Source organism: Astyanax mexicanus, chromosome 1 (assembly GCF_023375975.1).
Source record: "Astyanax mexicanus isolate ESR-SI-001 chromosome 1, AstMex3_surface, whole genome shotgun sequence".
In the NCBI taxonomy this organism is placed as follows: Eukaryota; Metazoa; Chordata; class Actinopteri; order Characiformes; family Acestrorhamphidae; genus Astyanax; species Astyanax mexicanus.
Window position 1 is genome coordinate 14496336 of NC_064408.1, and position 21971 is coordinate 14518306.

The 21971-nt window shown below is 37.7% G+C and overlaps 1 protein-coding gene across 2 annotated transcripts in view; it reads right to left on the minus strand.

Moving 5' to 3' along the window:
- Positions 1–21971, minus strand: part of atp2a3 (ATPase sarcoplasmic/endoplasmic reticulum Ca2+ transporting 3) — a 146785-nt gene that overhangs the window by 95004 nt on the left and 29810 nt on the right. For both annotated transcript variants that reach the window (XM_007228597.4, XM_007228598.4), the window contains exons 2-3: positions 7023–7040; positions 6300–6382 (exon numbers count right to left, since the gene is read on the minus strand). In XM_007228597.4, the coding sequence (XP_007228659.1) occupies positions 6300–6382; positions 7023–7040 (101 nt within the window). The remainder of the gene's footprint in view (positions 1–6299; positions 6383–7022; positions 7041–21971) is intronic.

The following is a 21971-nucleotide window of genomic DNA, read 5'->3' on the forward strand; positions in this document are numbered from 1 at the left end:
AAATCATGTAATGCAAAGTCAACAGACTGGTTCTGCTCACAAATTGAGTCTAAAAAAAATAGAAACAATATAAATAAAAAATAAAAAGAAAACTTTTCTGGGTTCTCTATAGTGCAAATAACCAGTGCAAACCACAACCAGTCATATTAAGCTTATGGTTTCTGTTTTTTTTTTATGCCTGTGTCTCTTGTAACTTAACTATGTATAACTATAACCAGTCATAATAAGACTATGCTTCCAAATACACTACAGAGCGAAAGACTATTACAACTGCCTACGATACAGTTTCGTCACACCCTATCTATTAATGTTGTTAATTAGGTCATAAACCGTTAATAAGAAGTTACAACACTGAAATAGAAAGGGCAACAGTGGCCTGCCGGGTACCAAAGAGTGATTCCATGATCATTTATACTGTTAACCCTCAGATCTTACTAGATGTTTTTATCTTACTTTGTCTTTTCCATCCAAAACCTTAATTTATTTAAATATAATAACATATTAAATGACTAAACTGACTTTCTATATTATTTTATTAGATAAGTTAAAGTCATTGTCACTGTTGTTCTTTCCATTTATGTGATTGTTAATATTTTTAAAGCATTTACAACATAATTTACAACATAATTTATAAACCCTTTATAAACCCTTTATAAAGGAGCCTTATTTTAAAGTGGTACCAAAAAATACCCAAATCCCCCCACATAAATTAACTGTGATTAATCACACTTTCTGTAAAGCTGAGTTAAATTGCACTACTAACCACAACCAGACCTGATTACAGCCAGACCTGTAGAATCAAGAAATCACTTCAATAGAACCTCTCTGATAACACTAAGCGATCTGAAGATTTAAAGAAATAAAAAAAAACAGATGAGAAAACAAGGTAATTGATCATCTGTCAGTCTGGAAAAGGTTAAAAAGTCATTTCTAAGGCTTTGGGACTTTTGAGAGCTATTATTCACAAACGAAGAAAACATGGAACACTGGTGAACCCTCCCAGGAGTGACCGGCAGACCAAAATTACTCCAAAAGGGTATGAACAACTCATCCAGGAGGTCACAAAAGAACCCAGAACAACATCTAAAGAACTGCAGGTCTCAAATGCCTCAGTTAAGGTAAGTGTTAATGACACTGGTTGAAAATGGGATCCAAAAAGAAAGTAATTGATGAGTTTAGAAAATATATTATCTAAAAGTTTAGAAAAGGTTACATAGTCATTTTTAAGACTTTGGAACTCCAGCGGGATCACAGTGAGAGCTATTATTGTGGACGGCCGACTGAAATTACTCCAAAAGGGCCTGGACAACTCATCCAGGAGGTCACAAAAGAACCCAGAACAACATTTAAAGAACTGCAGGTCTCAGTTTCCTCACTTAAGGTCAGTGTTAATGATTCAAAAATAAGAACGAGACTGGGTAAAATTGATATCCATTTTTTAATACACTGCAATATACAATATATTGTATAGTAACCTACTGTATATATCATATCGCAGGTTCTGGCTAATACACAACCCTAGTAGGACTAAAGATACAAATACATAAACAGAGCCTTACATACTGTAAAAGAAAGCTTACTTAATATCTGTTGATATTAGTCAGTGAATCAATGACATATTCATGTATAATAAAGCCTTATACTGTAAATTATTGTATTGTTAATGTATTGTTCTGTTACAGAATTGGGTTCTTTTTTAAAGATTTTCCTATTATGTCCCTGATGTAAAAGCCTTACATTAAATCAAACATTACAAAAATAATCAAATAATACTCTTCTTTACATCTTTTCATGTTATGTAATTTAGTCAGTGGAGAAAAACACGTAAATGATTATTTTTAGCAAATCTATGGCTTTAAGACAACATGACCTGCTGCTGCTGCTGATGTTAACGGAGCACGGTCCTGACATGACCAGGCCTCACACGGCGTGTGTGAGCACATGCCCATACGAGTGTGTGTGTGTGTATTTTTCTTGTAATGCTACTAAGGAATGCCAGGGGCCTTACAACACAACCCCCTTCTACTTTTCTCTATTTTTTCTGTCCGAAGTCAGACGGAAAGTTCATAAAAAGGTAAATTCATAAAAGTGGATAAGAAAAACAGACCCCACTACTGGCTTTAACGAGTCTGGGCTTTGGAAAAGTCTGCAGCCATGTTCACAGAAGCCAGCAGCACACACACACACACACACACATGCAAACACCGAACTACCTCACATTATTAACACAACATGTAAAACTCACCACACGGCAAAGGCCAATTAGCCCTAAACTACTGAAGGAGAGAGAAATCCAACACTATGCCTTTAGCATCTGGCTGGAGTAAAGAGAAGCTCACACTTTAGAGACACATGCACACACACACACACACACACACACTTTCAGAGGTATAATTAGACCAAACACTCCACTGACTGCTACACATGCACTGTACTGGAGGTTTTCAAGCTCTAATAACTCAAAGCAGGGCTGGGTAATATTGTAGAAAATAACATTTCAATATTCTTTAAATATATATATATATATCAGATACTCAATTCAAATTTCAATGTTTTAGTTCTTACTAGAGAAAACTTTAAGAAATGTTCACAATGCACAAAATTTATCACATTTTCACACACAGCCAAAATGAATAAGCTGCAGCAAATTCTTTAAAAAAAGTGAATTACTTAAATACTACAGTTACTAAAAGACTCCTGGAGTGTAAAGAACTACACAGTGACTACTTCACTACAATTTTTTTGTCAAAATGGGCTCCACATCATCAAATTACACAGGAATAATTACAGGACTAAGTACTAAGTATACTCAGAGATGACTATAATTTCTCACAATAACAAATTTTTCACAATACAATACAATATTCAATGTTCAAAAATGGCAATTTTATTATTTTCTTTTATGTAGATGTGCCACAATAGTAACAAACATCACTATCATATATGCAAACTATTGTTTCTTTTACATTTATTTTTAAATCTGAATTAAAAATCGTGCAAACTCTATGAAACTTGTATGGAACCAATCAAAAAAAAAAAAAAAATCCAAGCAGCTCTCTTCAACCGTACAACCTGGCTTTTTTTTTTATAATAAACAAGGTGCAATATTAACCTGGCATTAAAACCTGGCATTAAAGTACATAAGATTTGTTTCCTCTGAATAAAAAGCCATAGTATTCCTGAGTGGGGATAAGGCAATGTATATGAAGTAATAAGCTCAAAGTCCTGGAACAACCATCTTTGCAGTGTCTACGAATATATTAATTCTTAATACAGAGTGGTCTGGTAGGTTTGTTGAATATAATTGTATAATAATATAATCTCTACTTTTTGACAGTAATTCATTAATGAACAAAATGAACAAATCAATATACTCAAAATATATAACATAAGAATTTTGCACAGGAATTTATTTCCATTAACCTGCATTAAAAGCACTCTTACACATGCTCTGTGCAATTACACATTCTCACCAGAGAGGTCTCCAAATTCCCAAATTTGCGAAACTTACAGACTGTCACTTTAAGGAAAAGTGCAAAATATTTATATATATATATATATATATATATATATATATATATATATATATATATATATATATATATATATACACAATTAAGAGTTTTTTTTTTTTTAGTGTTTCCAGTTTTCTGACAGAAGCACAAGCTGTCTACAATCTACTGATATTCACTCTGGCAGCTTCCATATGTAAAGATAAACAATCTCGATTACCTAATTCTGAAAATCACATTTAAACAGTAATTCTAATTAATCTAATTAACACAATTAACCATCCACCACGAACTAAAAGCCCAAAACCAGACAGCTAAATCCAGTAGTACTCAGGGGATAGGGAGGGTGGAAACGAAGCAACAGAAGGGATTCCCTCCCTCTATCTTTCCATCCGTCCCTCTTTCCTTCTCCTCACTCGTGTCATGTGTGTTTGGACTCATCGGAAAAAGAGGAAAAACACGTTTGAAGTTCTGCCTGTGCAGTGACCTAGCCCAGTCCGAGGCTGCAGTGTGTATAAACAGCGGGGGGGACAGATTATGAGTTTTTATGGCAAACTGTATTTTTTAGAGCTCAAAAGCCCGATCACTGAATTTGCAAGGATTTTATTAGTCTTTTTATTTAAAAAAATAAATTATATTAACTTGGACTAAAACTAATACTGCAGTAACATCATTAATACATTTACTTATTAATACAGTACAGTATACTGTTAAATATAGTATATTACATGCTTCACAGATTAAGAAAGAATAAGAATGTAAGACGTGTTTAAATGGGTGTGGACACCCCTTACAATAACAAGAGCAGGTAAGACAGTCCAGGTCAAAATGTGGCAATGACAAAATAGTATCAAAAGGCAACTCATAATAGATAAATCAAAAATAGGTAATCTACAGAAATAAACAGAAACACTGGCAAAAGAAACACTTTGTAAGTAATGGACAGAACACTTTAGTTTCTGAATCTGTTTCTCTGATTTTGCTATTTATAGGTTTATGTTTGAGTAAAATGAACATTGTTTTTTTTATTCTATAAACTACAGACAACATTTATCCCAAATTTCAAATAAATGTATTGTCATTTAGAATATTTATTTGCAGAAAATGAGAAATGGCTGAAATAACAAAAAGATAAAGAGCTTTCAGACCTCAAATAATGCAAAGAAAATAAGTTCATATTCATAAATCAATATTTGGTGGAATAACCCTGGTCTTTAATCACAGTTTTCATGCACTTTGGCATGTTCTTCTCCACCAGTCTTACACACTGCTTTTGGATAACTTTATGCGACTCCTGGTGCAAAAATCCATCCATCTTCCTCTTAATTTTTAATTTGGTTAAATCAAAGAAACTCATCATTTTTAAGTGGTATCTTATTTTTTTCCAGAGCTGTATATAGAGTTGAGTGAAGCAGGTGTGACCAATATTCTGGTGATTGTGGTCTGGGAGGTGTCATGTGATGTGTACAGTGATGTAGTGAAAGAGTGGTGTCCGTGTGCGGTACATTCTGGGCAATGAAGCCCAAAGATCAGGTGCAGGAGAGACAGGAGCGCTTTTAGTGCCAGGTGTGACATGCTTCATTGCTGTGGTAGTGCAAATCGACCATCAATTTTAAAGAAAATTTTATAAAAAAAAAAAACAAATACATGTATTACTCTTCCTGTTCATTCAACATCACGTTCTTACCTCACCCTATCAGGTATATATGTAAAAATATAATATAATAAATAAACATTTCTGAGGGCCATAAAAAACATATGCAGATATTGGGAATATTGTTAAAGTTGAGAGTCACATGGATTCCCGTCAATATCAGCAGATTCTTGAGAACAATGTTGAAGAATCTGTGAGAAAGTTGAAGTTAAAGCGCCGGGGCTGGATACTTCAACAAGACAACGACCCTAAACACTAAACTCTGCTCAAAATCTACTAAAGCCTTCATACAGAGGAATGTATGATCTCAGTCTCCAGACTATAGAATATTATTGAAAAAACTGTGGTGTGATTTAAAGCGGGCTGTTCATGCTCAGAAACCATCAAACCTGACTGAACTGGAGATGATTTATAAAGAAGAATGAGCCAAAATACCTTCAAGCAGAAGCCAGACTCTCATTGGAAGCTATAGGAAGTGTTTAGAGGCTGTTATTTCTGCAAAAGGAGAATCTACTAAAGGTACCACTTTAAAATAAGACTACCTTTATAAAGGGTTTGTAAATGGTTTACAACTAGTTTATTAATGGTTGCTAATTAGGTTGTAAATGCCTTAAAAATCATTACTAATCAGTTATAACGCATACATAGAAAGGGCAACAGTATAGAAGGCTGTGGGTTCACTATTTGGCAAACAACCAATCATTGTTGCCCTTTCTACGTATGTGTTACAACTGATTATTAATGGTTTTTAAAGCATTTACAACCTAATTATTAACCATTAATAAACTAACTGTAAACCATTTATAAACCCTTTATAAAGGTAGTCTTATTTTAAAGTGGTACCCTACTAAATATTGATGTATTCATTTTTCTGTTGGGGTTCCCAATTTCTCAAATTCTGTTTAAAGAATTATTGCACACTTTTTTATAAATACTATAAACTTCATTTCACTTCTCATATATCACTGTGTTCATCTGCTATATCATATATTTAACTTCTTTAAAATTGTTGATCCAAAAAAACAATGATTTATAAAGAAAAATCATGAAAATTAACAGGGGTGCCCAAACTTTTTCATACTTTTACACACTGTGAGAAACAATGAGTGAGAGAGAAATTAGGATGCACTTACAAATGATACACAGGCAGCTAGCAGCAGAATCCTGACCAACAGATCCTCAAACTGCTCCACCACCAACTCCCACAGAGACTTTCCTACGAGAAAGAGAGAGAGAGAGTTAAAGAAAAAGAGAGAGAGGGAGATTTCCAGGTATCCTCCTCCACAGACAGTAGAGTAGGGGTAAGTGTCTGTGGGCAGTAATAACACACTTGACTGTATTATTCAGTAAGAAAGGCTTTCAGATAGACCCTCCTGGACTCATTGCTGCATTGCGTGTGCATCTATATTAAACCAGCTCCATTGGAAACTGATTATCTAATGCTCTAGAGCTCTGGGGAATGCTGCAATTCCAATGCGCTCATTCTCCTTTCACTCGTATTATAGAGACATAATGTATAATGTGACTGGACACACACGCGTCTGGACACTGAGAATTAAAACATCTCTAATGTATTTTAACCATTTTTGGGTACAAGTGTCCTCTTCGCGTGACTCTCCGGGCAATAAGTCTGGCTCAGTGCTGACAGTGTGGATTATAATGGTAGTACCGAAGCTTTCAGAAAGCCATTTCTTACAGATAGTGTGTGTAAGAGTGTGTGTAAGAGTGTGTGTCCGCATTCAGTGGGATGGTGTGCATCCCTCTCTCCGCTGTAAAACAGACAGCCCTGGCTCATGCGAAGAGCGAGACTCGTAAAGAGAGAGCAGTTACACCATGATGGAAAGATCAATATTTACCTTCCTCTGCCGGCAGCTCTGTCCATCCAACCACACCGGGACGATCCGTGGAGGAATGAAAGAAAGAGAGAGAGAGAAAGAGAGAAAGAGAATTCATAAGCGTTAATATTGGTGAAACATTTTCCATATTTTAAAAATAAAAAAGCATTTATTTATGATAAATACTAAAAATAATGAGGCATTTAATGAATAATCTAACTAAAACTGTGATTTTTCCCATTTTGCGAAATTTCAGAAACTTCCAAAGTCATCATTTCAAAATATTTTTCCCCAAATTCCATTTTTATATATTTTTCTCACATTTGGTTGCTGTTTATGTTTAATTCCCATTTTTTCCCAATTTGGTTTCTTCTCACCCCTTTTCAGACTCATAAATCAGAGCCAATCTTGTACCACCCCCACATTAAATTTATGACTATTCATCTACTATTCAATTTTGTCCCTCAAATTCCACTTGATTTGATCAAAAATCACCCCCCAAATTTTATATTAGCCCAAATTGCATATTTTACCTACAAATATTGTTTTTTTTTTGCCAAGTTCCACTTAATTGAAATTTTTTTTTTTTAAATTAGACTACATCTTTCCCCCAAATCTACAACCTACAGTCTTCCAAAAGTCTGTTGTTTTATTATTTTCCCCACAGGTTTTTCTTACTCTACCCCTTAATTGTTGCACCTTAAATTTCATATATTAAAATATATTAAATATTAGAATAATATATTACATATTAATTAATAATTGACAATACTAATTATTATTACTTTTAATATATTAATAATATTAATAGCTTAAAATTCACATATTCATTATTCTCCTGATTCTTGTTTATTTCGTTTATTGTAAATGATTGTGGCTTACAGCCAATGAAAACGCCAAAAGTTAGTATCTCAGACAATTAGAATATTATATAAGACCAATTTTGTACTTTTGGCAATGTGGGCAGTGTGGGCAGTGTGGGCAGTGTGCCAAATCCTGCTGGAAAATGAAATCCGCATTTCCATAAAAGTTGTCAGCAAAGGAAAGCATGAAGTGCTGCAAAATCTCCTGGTAGAAGCTGTGCTGACTTTGGACTTTTATTATTTATTGATATATATGCAGCTGAACAGGATGAGACAAACACAGAGACAGACAGATCCCACATCAGTCACCAACACTAATCAGGCTTTTCTTACAAAACATAGTTACAACTCTTTCTGATCCACCTGATTCACTCGCTAAAGACAATTAAAGATTAGGGAAGCAGGTTTGATACTGGCAAGAAACAGAGATACACTAGATCTGTATCAGCTGACACGCAGCATCTTAATATCAGAAGAATATATAGAATAACTATGCTCATAATGATTATAGGTTAACACTAAATAAACATACAGTATCAGAAAAATATTGAAATCAGATAGAGAAATGCATTCCTTCATACCACAGATTATTTAACCAACTAATACCATGCTATTGTTTTTAGCATGCATGCTAGCTTCATTCATTCCACTCTGTAATAAAGACGCCCCTGCGCAGGCACACCTGGCTGATCTGTAGAACAAAGTGTTTCTGCCAAACAAGACCAGTATGTCCACTTTGTCTAGCTTGAGGCATGAACTCTAACAACAATAACAGCGCAATTCACCAATCCGTCAGCCAGTGGTTGTGGTTCTGCTGTCACTTATACAACATAGCGGGTGTTGGGCTGGGTCTGACTGAGTGAAATCATCCACAGGGAGTTCCCTGGACCATTCTAGTTAGGCTGAACTTCTACTCTGTACTTCTGTAGATCACACTGTAGTCAATCCAATTAAAAACACACTTTTTTACACAAAAAAATTATGAGTGTCTTTGATTTTACAAAATTGAAAACCTCTAGAATATAACCAATAGGAAGATGGATGATCACAAGCCATCAAACCAAACTGAACTGCTTGAATTTTTGCACCAGGAGTGGAATAAAGTTATCCAAAAGCAGTGTGTAAGACTGCTGGAGGATAACATGCTAAGATCCATTAAAACTGTGATTTAAAACCAGGGTTATTGCATCAAATATTGATTTCTGAACTCTTAAAATGTTTTTTATATGCATTTGCATTAATATTTGCATTATTTGAGGTCTGAAAGCTCTGCATCTTTTTTTTGTAATTTCAGTAATTTTTCATTAACTGCAAATAAAAGCTCTTAATGACAAAATGTTTTATTTGGAATTTGAGAGAAATATTTTCTGTAGTTCATAGAATAAAACAACAATGTTAATTTTACTAAAACTAGCAAAATCAGAGAAACTGACTCAGAAACAGAAGTGGTCTCTTAATCTGTGAGTGGCAAGATATTTAATAATGCAGGGCCCATGACATCACCAGCCCGGCCCCCGCTGTCTTGCGTCCGAACTGATAAAGAGCTGAGTCAGCTCCGAGCACTCAAAACCCGAGGAAAACAGTGAAACAACAGTAATCGGCCCTTTAATCAGGCATTTAAATGGCTTTTTAAAAGGCAAATAAAAGCGTTTTTTTTTCTGGGATTAAAAGTGTGAATTCAGTGGAATATCTGTTCAAAACTGTGCTGGACTATGGCGCACAGCTTTCCACACATGTGTTTAAAAGCACATGCCCAACCATGTGGATGGAGGCCATGTGCCGGTTACCTCGTGTTTACTCCTGCCCCCCTTGTGCTTCTCGCGCAGGCAGCAGCAGCCCGTCACTCACACAGACACAGAGACTGCGCTGTGTATCTACTTCTTGTGTCAAGAATCAAAGCATTGCAACATGAAGTGTTTGATTTAATTGCCTAAAGTGACATCGCACATCCTGCGATGTAACTATTCCGCATGCGCACATCGCAATGACGATGCTTAAACGATATATCGTGCAGCCCTATCGTTCATTATTCTTCATCAAGTTACCCTAAATAAAAAAGCACTTAAAAAGCATTTAGCTTGACAAACAAAAGTTTGTTTTATTTGCTAGATAAAGTCATAATAGCAAACAGTACAGATAGTAGTAACAGACAGATAGTATGAATGAGGGAGGAGCATCAATGGCCAACATCACAAACACAAGCATTGTTCAAACAGACCCACTACAGCTGTCTGTGGTGTCAGCTCAGCCGAGCCAAGCCACTTTATCCTCTGATTGAAAGTAAATTACACAAACATGCACAACACAAAGATCTGCCGTAACAGTGGGGGATTACTGCAGGGATTAAGACTGCAGATCCTCCACAATAAAAGATGACGGGGCGCTCCTTCCTCTGCTCGGCACTGATAGCGGCATTTACTGACCACATCAAATTTGATTCGAAAAAGCCATTTCTTTGTGAGGCACAATCATTTCGTGACACAAAAGAGATTAAAGGATTTATAAAGCTAATAAAAAAAACTAGCCATACAATTATAGAATATGCCAAGACAGAACTACACATGGGTATCTCAAAATCTATATGGACAAAAGTATTGGGACACCTGCTCATTCACTGTTTCTACAGAAATCAAGAATATTAAAAATGTTGATGATGCTTTTGTTGGAGTAACTGTCTCTACTGTCCAGAGAGCAAAATGATGAGTTTCTTTGATTTGACCATATTGAAAACCTCTGGAATACAATCAAGAGGAGGACGATAGATGATCACAAGCCATTAAATCAAGCTTAATTTTTGCACCAGCAGTAAAGGCATAAAGTTATCCAAAAGCAGTGTGTAAGACTGGTGGAGGAGAACATGCCAGGATGCATGAAAACTGTGATTAAAAACCAGGGTAATTTCAAATATTGTCCAAAGAACAAGGCTTTCTTGTTTTTTGATTTTACTAGGAACTCTGCTGTGAGGATTTGATTGAATTCAGCAACAAGTGCTAGTTAGAATGGTAGCAAAGTGATGAAAAGGGGTCTGCCATATCATATTGTATGCAATAATAATCACCAACATTTTTGAATATCATGAACATTATATGAATATTATATCCTGAAATATCGTGCCATATCACCCACGCCTAATTATCACATCAGGGTACTAATTTTATGCTTTTTTTAGCAAAAGAAAAATCTACCATCTTCTCATTTCCCATTATATATCTACTATAGACAGATTATGTCTGTCCAGTATCATTTATTTTACTTTAATCCTGAATAAATTCTTGTATTTTTAATATCTCAGTTAGGGGTGTGCCATATCATATTGTATACTATAATGAAATTTAATTTTTATTTAGTTGTAGTAGTGTATTCTTGTCATGTCGACAAAATTATCGATATCTCTAAAAAATCCCATGAAATATCATGATATTATTTTAGGCCAATATCGCCCACCCCTAGTCAGGATGTTGGATGATCACCTCCCCAGTTATACCCAGCTCACTAACTCTACCCTAACTCAAGTATTGGATGGAGCCCCATCATTCTGCAATTGTTGCAAGAAGCTACATGTCTTCCAGACCAGCACATATATTTGTTTAGTGTGAAGCTGCTTTAACACTGAATGTAGAAAATGACCAAAATGTTTTGAGCCTAAACCTAAAAATCTCTTTTACATTTTGCTCTAGATTAGTTAGCACCCCATTTTTATATAATGGCTCTTAAATGATCTGTTCAAACGAAACTCCATTTAAAGAAACAGTTTCCAAGCTTCTTGAATCAGCCAGATAGTACATCACTCAGCCCAGTACAGTCATTATCAAAACACAAACCAGATACCCCTCTGGAGAGTATCAGAACACTTACTGAATACTGCGTACTGATACTATCAATATGGGAATAGGGGAAAAAGACCAAAATGCATTAAAACTGAGCCTGAACTTTTTTTTTTACACTTTGATGGAACAGTTAGCACACCACTCTAATCTAATGGCTCTGATATGATCTGATCAAATAAAACTCCATTTGAAGACACAGTTTCAAAGCTTCTTAAATCAGCCTGGAACTGAAATTAAACTAATACCAGATTGGCTGAGAAAATCACACAGAGGCGTCCCGCTGATCCGTGGCCATGAATAATATGAATATAATAACCATCGCTGTAATAATATCAGAGGCAACACGCTAGCAGTCCCACACTTTCTGTACCAACAGTGTCACCTGACCATCGCACTGATACTGCAGGAACCAAATCCCCCAGTGCTGGCAGCGTGGCCTGCTGGAGCTTTTGCCTGCTCAGAAGGCATTGTTCTGCTGGAGAACATGAACATGCTGTTGAGTCATTTCTAGAAGGTTCTCACTGGGGAGAGTGTGTGTGGGAGCCGGCGAGCATGTGGAGAGTGGGAAGGGGCCGTGAGGAGTTACTTGCTGTGTGATGGAGTGTTCTCGCTCTATCTCTTTGGAGAATGAACACACGTACACACACTCAAATTACATAAACATGAGTCCTGGCCGTGAAGAAAATCGCACTTTAGATCCAAATGAATCAGAATCAGATTCCACACCCAGGTATCACTACCTCATAAACATTTAACTGAAATGTGAAGCACTGCTGACAGATAACATTGCTTAACAATGAATCATAAACTGCAAAATTAGCGTCTCCATGAAATGCATTAATAAGTGCATGACAAAAAGCGTCACCGTGACCATATTGCTGGTTGAAGCCATCAATGAAGCTCACTGTAGCGATTCAATGCTCACAGGAAGCTGCAGTTTCTTCTTTAACCACTAGATGGATTTTTTCTTGCTTAGTACAATGAGCAACATAACACTTACCAGATACCCCTCTGAAAAGTGCATTGCTCAACCCAGTACAATGAGCATCAGAACACTAACCAGATGGCCCTCCTGAGAGTACTCGCTCAGCGATTATCATAACCCTCTTGATATCATACCCCTCTCAAGAGTACATCACTCAACCCGCTACATTAAGCATCAGCACTCCCTCATTCAGCATTGCCCAGCCATCAACATATTTTGCTGAAAGCAATCACCGATCAGCCTCCAGCCCCTCTGATTGGTCCTTCTCTAACCTCTACCATGACGTTTTAATAAGAACACCCGTACCATTACGCCTCCAGTCCCCCTCCAAGTTTTTACTGATCTGTTGCACCATGAAAGACGAAAAACCAACGTGTCACACAGCCGGAACTGTGATGAAATCATCAATATCTGCAGCCCAGACAGATTCAAGGCATGCCTAGCTCCAGGCAATGAAACATCCAACCTGATGAAACTCGACATCAAGTAGCATCAGTCATTAGTCTACACGTGTGTGTGTGTGTGTGTGTGTGTGTGTGTATGTGTATGCTGTTCAAGTTCCATTTATTCATTCTTCACTTTCCCCATTACAGCTGATCTAACAGCAATTACAGCTAGCTCTCGCGGCATTCAACAGTGTCTGACAAATGGTGGCATTAATTACCAAACACAGTCTCATAAATCCAGCTGCGGCCGCACTACTCTTTCCTGGCTTTCAGGGAGGCTGTGCATGAATGAGCAGTGATAAGTCCTTAGTGGAAAATCCTTGGAGTGGATCCAAAAGATAGTTAAAGAAAACAAAATAATGGAGGGGGAGCTACATTCTTAAGCCTTGTGTGAATACACACACACACACACACAAGAACAAGCACACACATGGGTCAAATTTAGCCTTCCATTAAAATAGATCGTTTCCGAGATTCCCTCAGTCTTATCCAAATGGAAAACTACAAACTGAAAAGAGTTTAGTCATTGTTTTCATTCTTTAATTCCCCATTTCTCTCAGCTCCCCCTCCTCCTTTTCTCAAACAAGTCATCCATGTGAAAAGTCCCTAAAAAGGACCTAAACTAATATCACAATTTATGATGTAATTATATTCTTGCCAATGACAACACAATTAAAATATTATATTTTAATATATTTAATTTTTTTAAGAATATACTCCTGCAACAAAGTATAAATATAACAGCCTCAAACAGAAGGCAAATAAAAACAAACGAAAAAAAAAAACGTGAACATATGTTTTCTCTATAAACAACAGTAATCTACCACAAAACTAAAAAGGAGAATAGTTCAAACATCCATAAAAACTACCCGCAAGTACATTACATTGAGTACATTACTCAACCCAGTACAGCGAATACTAGGACACTAACCGGATACCACTTTCGAGAGTGTATCACTCAGCCCAGTACAATGAGTATTAGAACACTAACCAGATATTCATCTTGAGAATCCATCACTCAACCCAGTACAGTGAGAATCAAAACACTTACCAGATATCAGTCTCAAAAGTACATCAATCAACCCAGTAGAGTGAGAATAAAACACTAACCGGATACCACTTTTGAGAGTGTCTCACTCAACCCAGTAAAGTGAGTATCAGGTCACTAGCCAGATATTAGTTTCAAAAGTCCATCACTCAACCCAGAACAATGAGAATCAAATCACTAACCAGATATTCGTCTCGAGAGTACATCACTCAACCCAGTACTGTGTGGGTTGAGTTTAAAAAAAGCTGTGAACCTATGTTTACTTTATAAACAACACTAATATACCACAAATCTAAAAAAAGACGTCTCATGGAGAAAAGAGAATGAAGACTTTTAATCTCACACAAACTGGATACCCCTATTGAGAGTGAGTAGCTATTAGCACAGCAACACAGCAAAGCTATAAAAAAAACACCAGTAACCACACCAAACAGCAATTACACTTTTTTTGGTTGTTTCCACTTTAAGCCCCACATTGCAAATTTGAGAGTCAAGCAGTGTTTTTAATGTGTTTCATTGAGCTAAAAGACGATTGATAATTAAATTATGCAAAAAAATACCTTTTAAACTTCTCAGTCAATAGCAAAACAACAAAAATAGGCTGCTGTGAAGGCAGAATATCACTATTTCCACAATATGTTTTTTTTAATTGTTTAAAAATATATAATCATATTGTCATGTATAATGCGATATGGCACAACCCAAATGAAAGGCTGGAAAAGAGTCGTTCCATCCTGTCTGGAAGCCAGGATTCTTCCAAACACACAAGCAAGCCATGTGTGCGCACACACATACACACACACAGGGCAACAGATGGGTGACCGTCTGAGGTGCATGTGTGCTGGAAATAAAAATCGCCCCATGACAAGAAAACCTGCATCAGTGGAAACACACCACGGCTAAACAGCCGGAGCCACCAAACACACCACCACAGTCCTTTCACAGGACTGGTCTTTCCAAACACAGCCTTTCCAAACACACACTGGCCTCCAGGAACATGGAGGAACAATGAGAATGAGATGCGTTTATGTCTGGGATGCATCTGAGCAGAAAACAGCTCTAATCTAATGAGATTTAAATGAGGGTATTCCTCTCCGATTCAGTTTGGTCCGTTATATCGTCCGTTATTGACGTGATCGAGGGTGATCGGTGTTTTCTGCATGCAGATGGAAAAGAGAGGGAGTCTTATAGCATGAAAGAGCCAGCGTTCAGCTTTGAAGAACAGAGAGGAGACATCTTTTCATCTGTGCTCAGCCTGGCAGCAGCAGAGAATGTCTGAATGGAAGAGTGCGAACATGTGGGGGGATGAGAAAGACAGGATTACACATACACTTCATACTGTATATACTTTAGAATTTTACAGAAAAGTTTGAAAGTTTGCCTTCATTGTGTTTGGTGATGTGAGGCTTGGATGGAGCTGAATGACCATGGAAACTCCTTCCATGATGAAGCTTTCTACTCTCTACTGTTCTTGAGTTAATCTGAAGCTACATAAAGTCTGGAGGTGTGTAGTGATGTAGTGTAGCACAGACTCTTGCACTGTGCTATAATATCACTGACAGTTGGCTGTGGAATATTTAGTAGTAAGTAGTGAAATTTCACGACTGGACTTGTTGCACAGGTGCTGCATCCTATCACTGTACCACAGTGCTGGAGTTCACTCCATAGAGCTCCTGAGAGAGACCCATTCTTTCACTAACGTTTTTAGAAGCAGTCTGCATGACTAGGTACTTAGTTTTATACACCTTTGGACATAGAAGTGACTGAAGTGAAAAAAATACATTCCAAAAAAAGCTGGTATAGAAGCAAAAAACTAAAAGAAATAAGTATTTTTAAACAGATATCAACTGGTAATTGTAATCAAGATTTAATACAAAAGCAGCATCCACGAAACAATCCACATTGCTCAAATCCGATTTTCTGCTCAGAACAGATTTAGCCATCTTGACAGTTCACATTCACATATGTAAGTGAGCTGTATCTGTGTGTAATGTGAATAAAACATGCGCACATTGATACTGGTATAAACAACATCTTCACCAGCAACACAAATCGTCATATTTAAGAGACAACTTGTAGTTTTATAAAGGTAAATATGTGAAGCATCTTCTGCTTGAGTTGAGAGTAAACAGCTGGTCTGCAGTATATGCTCAGGTCGAGGAGGTGAAAAAAGGCTAGGCGGTTTGCTTTTGCTGTTTTTGCAGCTATAGCTGCACAGCTGCACCAAACATGTGTCGCGCTTGTGGAAAAGCAAAAAGACGCATGGATTCTGATTGACAGTTAACATTCATGTCAGATTTAGGACCACATATGAAAGTGACTCAAATCTTATTTAAAAAAATGGATTTGGCACGTTCACACAGCCATGAAAAAATCAGATCAAAGCCACATTGAGCAAAAAATCAGATTTAAGTTACTTGGTAATGTGAATGTAGCCTAAAAGAGTTGCACATTTCTCTCCATTTAAGTAATCAAAAGGAATTTCTCTGTGTAAAGGAGAAGGACACAAGCCTAAGCTGAACTCTTGTGATGCACTGCATCAAGAACCACCGTTCAACAATAGCTGGTAGTACCACATGGTCAAGAGATTACTTTAAAAACCTTTATCACCAACAAGCTATATAATACACAGTTACTTTATTCACTAATATCACTTACAATTTAACAGTGCAAAACTGTTGACCAGAAGCGGCATTAGCATTGGACTCTGAAGCATCCAGATCTTGAATAGACCAAATATAAAAAAAGGACAATCCAGACTGTTATCAGTGTCAGGCAGGCCAAAAGCCAAGGTCTGTAATGGTACAGGGTTGTACTCTATCAGTGCCTCAGTCAAAGGTTTATTGCTAAAGGCACTGAAACAACTCCATATCATACATATAATATGTGGTTGTATTTAAATAGCTGGCCTTAGATTCAGCAGCTTGCTTAATCATTTGTGCTTGCTTCTAGTTCTGAAATACGCTTTTAAGGTGTACCCACATGGTATTCTACAAACTTGAGTTGTTGACTTTTGAGGTGAGGTTGCAGGTAAGGCTTCCTTTTGATGCCCCTTACTTTTTTATTATGCTTGTGCAAAGGTCAGTTCTATTGTTTTTTCATTGGTCCTTCTGTTTTTGACTGTTCTTGACTTCCACAGTTCCCCTGAACTCATAATCTCATAATGATATTTACAACAGGGAAACTCCTGAAACAATACGATATCTGATATCTTTTGACGTTTTCCGTTCCCTGCTATGTACTATAAATTAGCATCATTTATATCAACTGATGTCTAGTCTCTAGAGATCAAATTCAAGTTAAATACAGTCTAATCTTCACAGCTGGAAGGGTGTCTGGATTTTTACCATCACAAGAGCTACTGTGAGTCAGTAATAAAGTTTCCCATATCAAAAAATCTGCTGCCAAATGTTCATATTGCTTATTTGAAGTAATAAATGAAAGTGCGCTGAACATTTGTCAACATTTCTTAACTGTAGTACAATCTCATTCGTCAGAATTAGGTGCAATGCCTCAGCCTTCAGCTTCTCATTCAACACAGAATGATGTAAGAGCCATATTAGCTCTCGTCTACTACAGCAGCAGCATGTTCTCAGAGTCGAGTGGAAAAAATTGGTAGTAGAGGAGGAGGAGAAATGGCTTTGGTTGTGCCGATCTGCAGGTGTGTGTGTGTGTGTGTGTGTGTGTGTTTGATTGCAGGGGGAAACTCCATCTGTACCCTGTTACATGTCCTCATACTGACACTGGCATTGGTGCTTCATTTCCACTTATGTACCCAAAACCAGCTGCTTCCAAACTTATTACATTATATTCCAAACAGTACTACATGGAAAACTACACTACTCCTAAAAGAGAGAGAGAGGCAGACATACAGACAGACAGACAGACAGACAGAGACATGTGTTGTGTAGGGCTGTCATTGTTTAATAGATATATAGTTCAGCAATCGTTCAATCAGTCAATTACCTTTTAACTACATTATAGAGTCTCAAATCAATGTAAATTTTAATAAACCAAAAGCACCTCTGAACGGGCCTTACACACCTGTGTCCATGGACAGATAATTAAAACATTACACATTATTAAAGTCCAATGTTTTAAAATGCTGTACAATATAGTGTTTTAATCTCTTAAGCCACATGATAACAATTTAGCACTAAGCTAACATCTTAGGCAGTGCATCCCACAGTTCACACCCACTGCAAGGTTTTAAGGCCAAAATATGTTTGAAACAGAAGCAGCCATCTTGTTTGTGCTCGCATAGTAGAGGACAATAGGGAATGTGGGAGATAACAGAAGTGTTGGAACAATTAGCTGAAATGCTAACAGCCGGCCTCAGCAGGCCTGGAGCAGGTTAGTTATTTTTACAAAAAGCTTTATCAGTTAATAACAGTCCATGCTGTTACTCAAAATTCTAAACAAACTTTACAGGACAAAGGCAAACTAAGAAACTATATCACCATTTGTCACATACTTTGAATCCTGTTCTTTTTGTGTCAAACTGGGCCAACATCAATGCTCCAGAATAACTTGTAACAAAACCTTTTTACATAACTGAAAGTCAGGAAGCCTGAAATTTTGGAGTTAGGTCACATATACTAAATTAGGGCTGTGCATTGGCAAGAACTTGGTGACATGATGTGTATCACAATACAGGTGTTACGATTCAATTTATAATGATATATGCTACCAGTGCCCATCCCACTCCAGCAGAGTTTTAAAAAACCATTCTAACCCCTTTTTCTTCCCTCCCCTCTCTGTTCTCTCTCTCTATCTTTCTCACATGTGCTGAGACGCCTGGCCGGCCGGTCTTCCTGGATGTGTCCGTCTGTTGTTCCAGCTTTCAGGAATCAGCCCTGTCCTTCTACTCATCAGAATTATTTCACAACCCTTCTAACTTCTGCTTTTTTTTCTCTTCCTTTCCTTTCTGTTTTCTCTATCTATCTCTTTTACATGTATGGAGATGCCCTGTTCCTGATGTTCCCAGCCTGGCTCTCCACTGCCCGCTGTGTTGTACTCCGGCTCTGCAACCCTGCACTGATTACCATTAACACACTCAGTATCTGTTTCTGTATTAGCCATAGCTCTATAGTTTGTGCCCATCACATTCTTATATTCATAAATTAGTACCTGTTATATTAGCCATAGTTCACATTAATTCTCTGTACTGTTTTTGTTCTGTTATTTGTTTGTTGTTTGTTATTTGTTTGTACTGAGCGGGTCAACCCGAGTAGGATGGGTTCCTCTGACTGAGTCTTGGTTCCTTCCAAGGTTTCTTCCTCTTAAAGGGAGTTTTTCCTTGCCACTGTGTCACCATAAAATTGGCATCTCTGTGGTGCTGCTCATAAGAGGCGTGGACCTGGTTTTCCTGTAAAGCGGCTTTGTGACAACCTATGTTGTAAAAAGCGCTATATAAATAAAATTGAATTGAATTGAATTGAATTGAATATTGCAATACAGTAAGCGAGGTAATGTAGTGGGATACATTTAATAGTAATGACCCGCAGTCTGACACCAATCATTTTCTTACTGTAAGTGGAGACACAATAAATATGTGAAATATGTCTTATATTTAAATAACCATCACTAATACACAGACATTAATAATGATTTATTTCTTCATGATTGAGATAAATCGAGAAATCATGACAGCTTTCGTCTTGTGTAAGAGTTTAATGTAGACTGCAGAGACTGGAGGGAGAGATATAGAGAGAGATGGAGAGAGACCAAGAGAGACAAAAAGAGAGAGAGAGAGAGAGAGACAGAGAGAGAGAGAGAAACAGATACACACAGAGAGAAACAGATACAGAGAGAGAAGAGAGAGAGAGAGAGAAAGACAGAGAGAGAGAGGGAGAGAAGGGGTTGAAGGGGCTGAGTGGGGTTTCCCAGCCAGCTTGTGCCAAGGATTCCCTACCAGTCATCTGGGCCGCGTCTGCCTCGATCTGCCCCAGCACATTCCAACATACTGACTTCAGACCGCCCTCTCACACACACACACACACACACACACACACACACACACTTTTTCTCTCTCCGCGAAAACAAGTGCCAGCCTGTTTACACACGACCAGGCAGAGGCAGAGGGGGAAACACTTCCTAGAAACAGTCGCCAACAACACCGGCCTCCTAACGTTCCTCACACGCGCGCATGCCCAGAGAACCAGAGGCTAATCTACCGGCTCTCAGAGCTACAGCTCCTCACAGCCACCACAAACACACTGGCTTACAGAGACATGCTAGCAGCTAAGCTACACTCTACACCCAAAAGCATCCAGACTGGAGGTGCAGACCATTAAAGACACAAGTGATTTAATAGGTGATTCTCAGGATTTCCAGCATATTACCTTCAAACTATCAGATTAAATATCATGTGTTTACTGAGTGTAATAGAGAGAATGGCGTTCCTGTCACTACCAAGCTGCTACTGCACCCTGTAACTCTGTAACTGGTGGAACTGCAAAACACCTCTCTGGATAACTGTGTAATGCTGCAAAACCAGAGTCATATTGGTGTTCAATACTTTAATATTACACTACTGCATCAATCAGAAATGGTTATGGATTCCTCAGCTTGTCAACAAATGCATGTGAAAATCCATCCATGAGGGGAAAGCTTAAAGCATGTCATTAATCAGGAATCATACTTTACCGTTATTGTAAATTGTACGCATATATTTTATACATTAACTAAAATAAAAAACAGCAACTAATTCAGAGCATAAGTCTGTGTTTTTCAGTTGATATAGGACACATATTCCTAAGTTCCTTAAGACATATGGTTAGTATGATCAATGAGTAAAATTGGGTAAAAGGGTAAAATATTTTAAATAATGACAAAAAATACAAATATACTGTTTAAAAGGTGTGTTTATTTTTGTCATTATAATCTCTTTAAGTCCAGTGAATAACCTGAAAAGGTAAAAAAAAAAACAGTGAACTTGAAACAGAAGCTAAAAACTAAAAAAAAGAAGCTTTTAAGGGAACAAGTAACTGGTTAATAAAATATAGATAGTCTGTAGAGAGCCCAGATCGTACCTCACTGGGCGCTCGTTCAGGGTGTCATGGCAAGGACGGCTGTCCCCAGCCCACTCGTTACCCACTGGGGTTCCCCAGGGTTCGGTACTGGGACCTCTTCTCTTCTCAATATACACCACCTCTCTAGGTCGGGTTATCCGCTCACATGGTTTTTCCTACCACTGCTTTGCTGACGACACTCAGCTATACCTGTCGTTCTCACCAGATGATCACTCAATCTCTGCACAAATATCACAATGTCTCTCAGACATATCCGCATGGATGAAGGAGCATCACCTCCAACTAAACCTCTCAAAGACTGAACTTCTGGTCATACCAGCAAAACCTTCTATTCAACACAACTTTGCCATAACCATCGACTCTCTCTCTCTCTCACCGACAAAGGTTGCTAGGAACCTGGGTGTCATGGTTGATGACCAGCTTCTCTTCACGCACCATGTGGCCTCAGTTGCTCGATCCTGCCGCTTTGCGCTTTACAACATCGAAAAAATTCGACCGTTTCTGACGCAACAGGCCACCCAACTCCTGGTACAAGCTGTGGTAATCTCACACCTCGACTACTGCAATGCCGTACTAACTGGCCTCCCGGCCTGTGTAGTAAAACCACTCCAAATGATTCAGAATGCAGCAGCACGTTTGGTTTTCAACCAACCAAAACGGGCACATGTCACTTCGCTGCTCATTGAGCTCCACTGGCTACCGGTTGCTGCTCGCATCAAATTCAAAGTGCTTACAATCGCCTACAAGGTGATGACAGTACAGCTCCT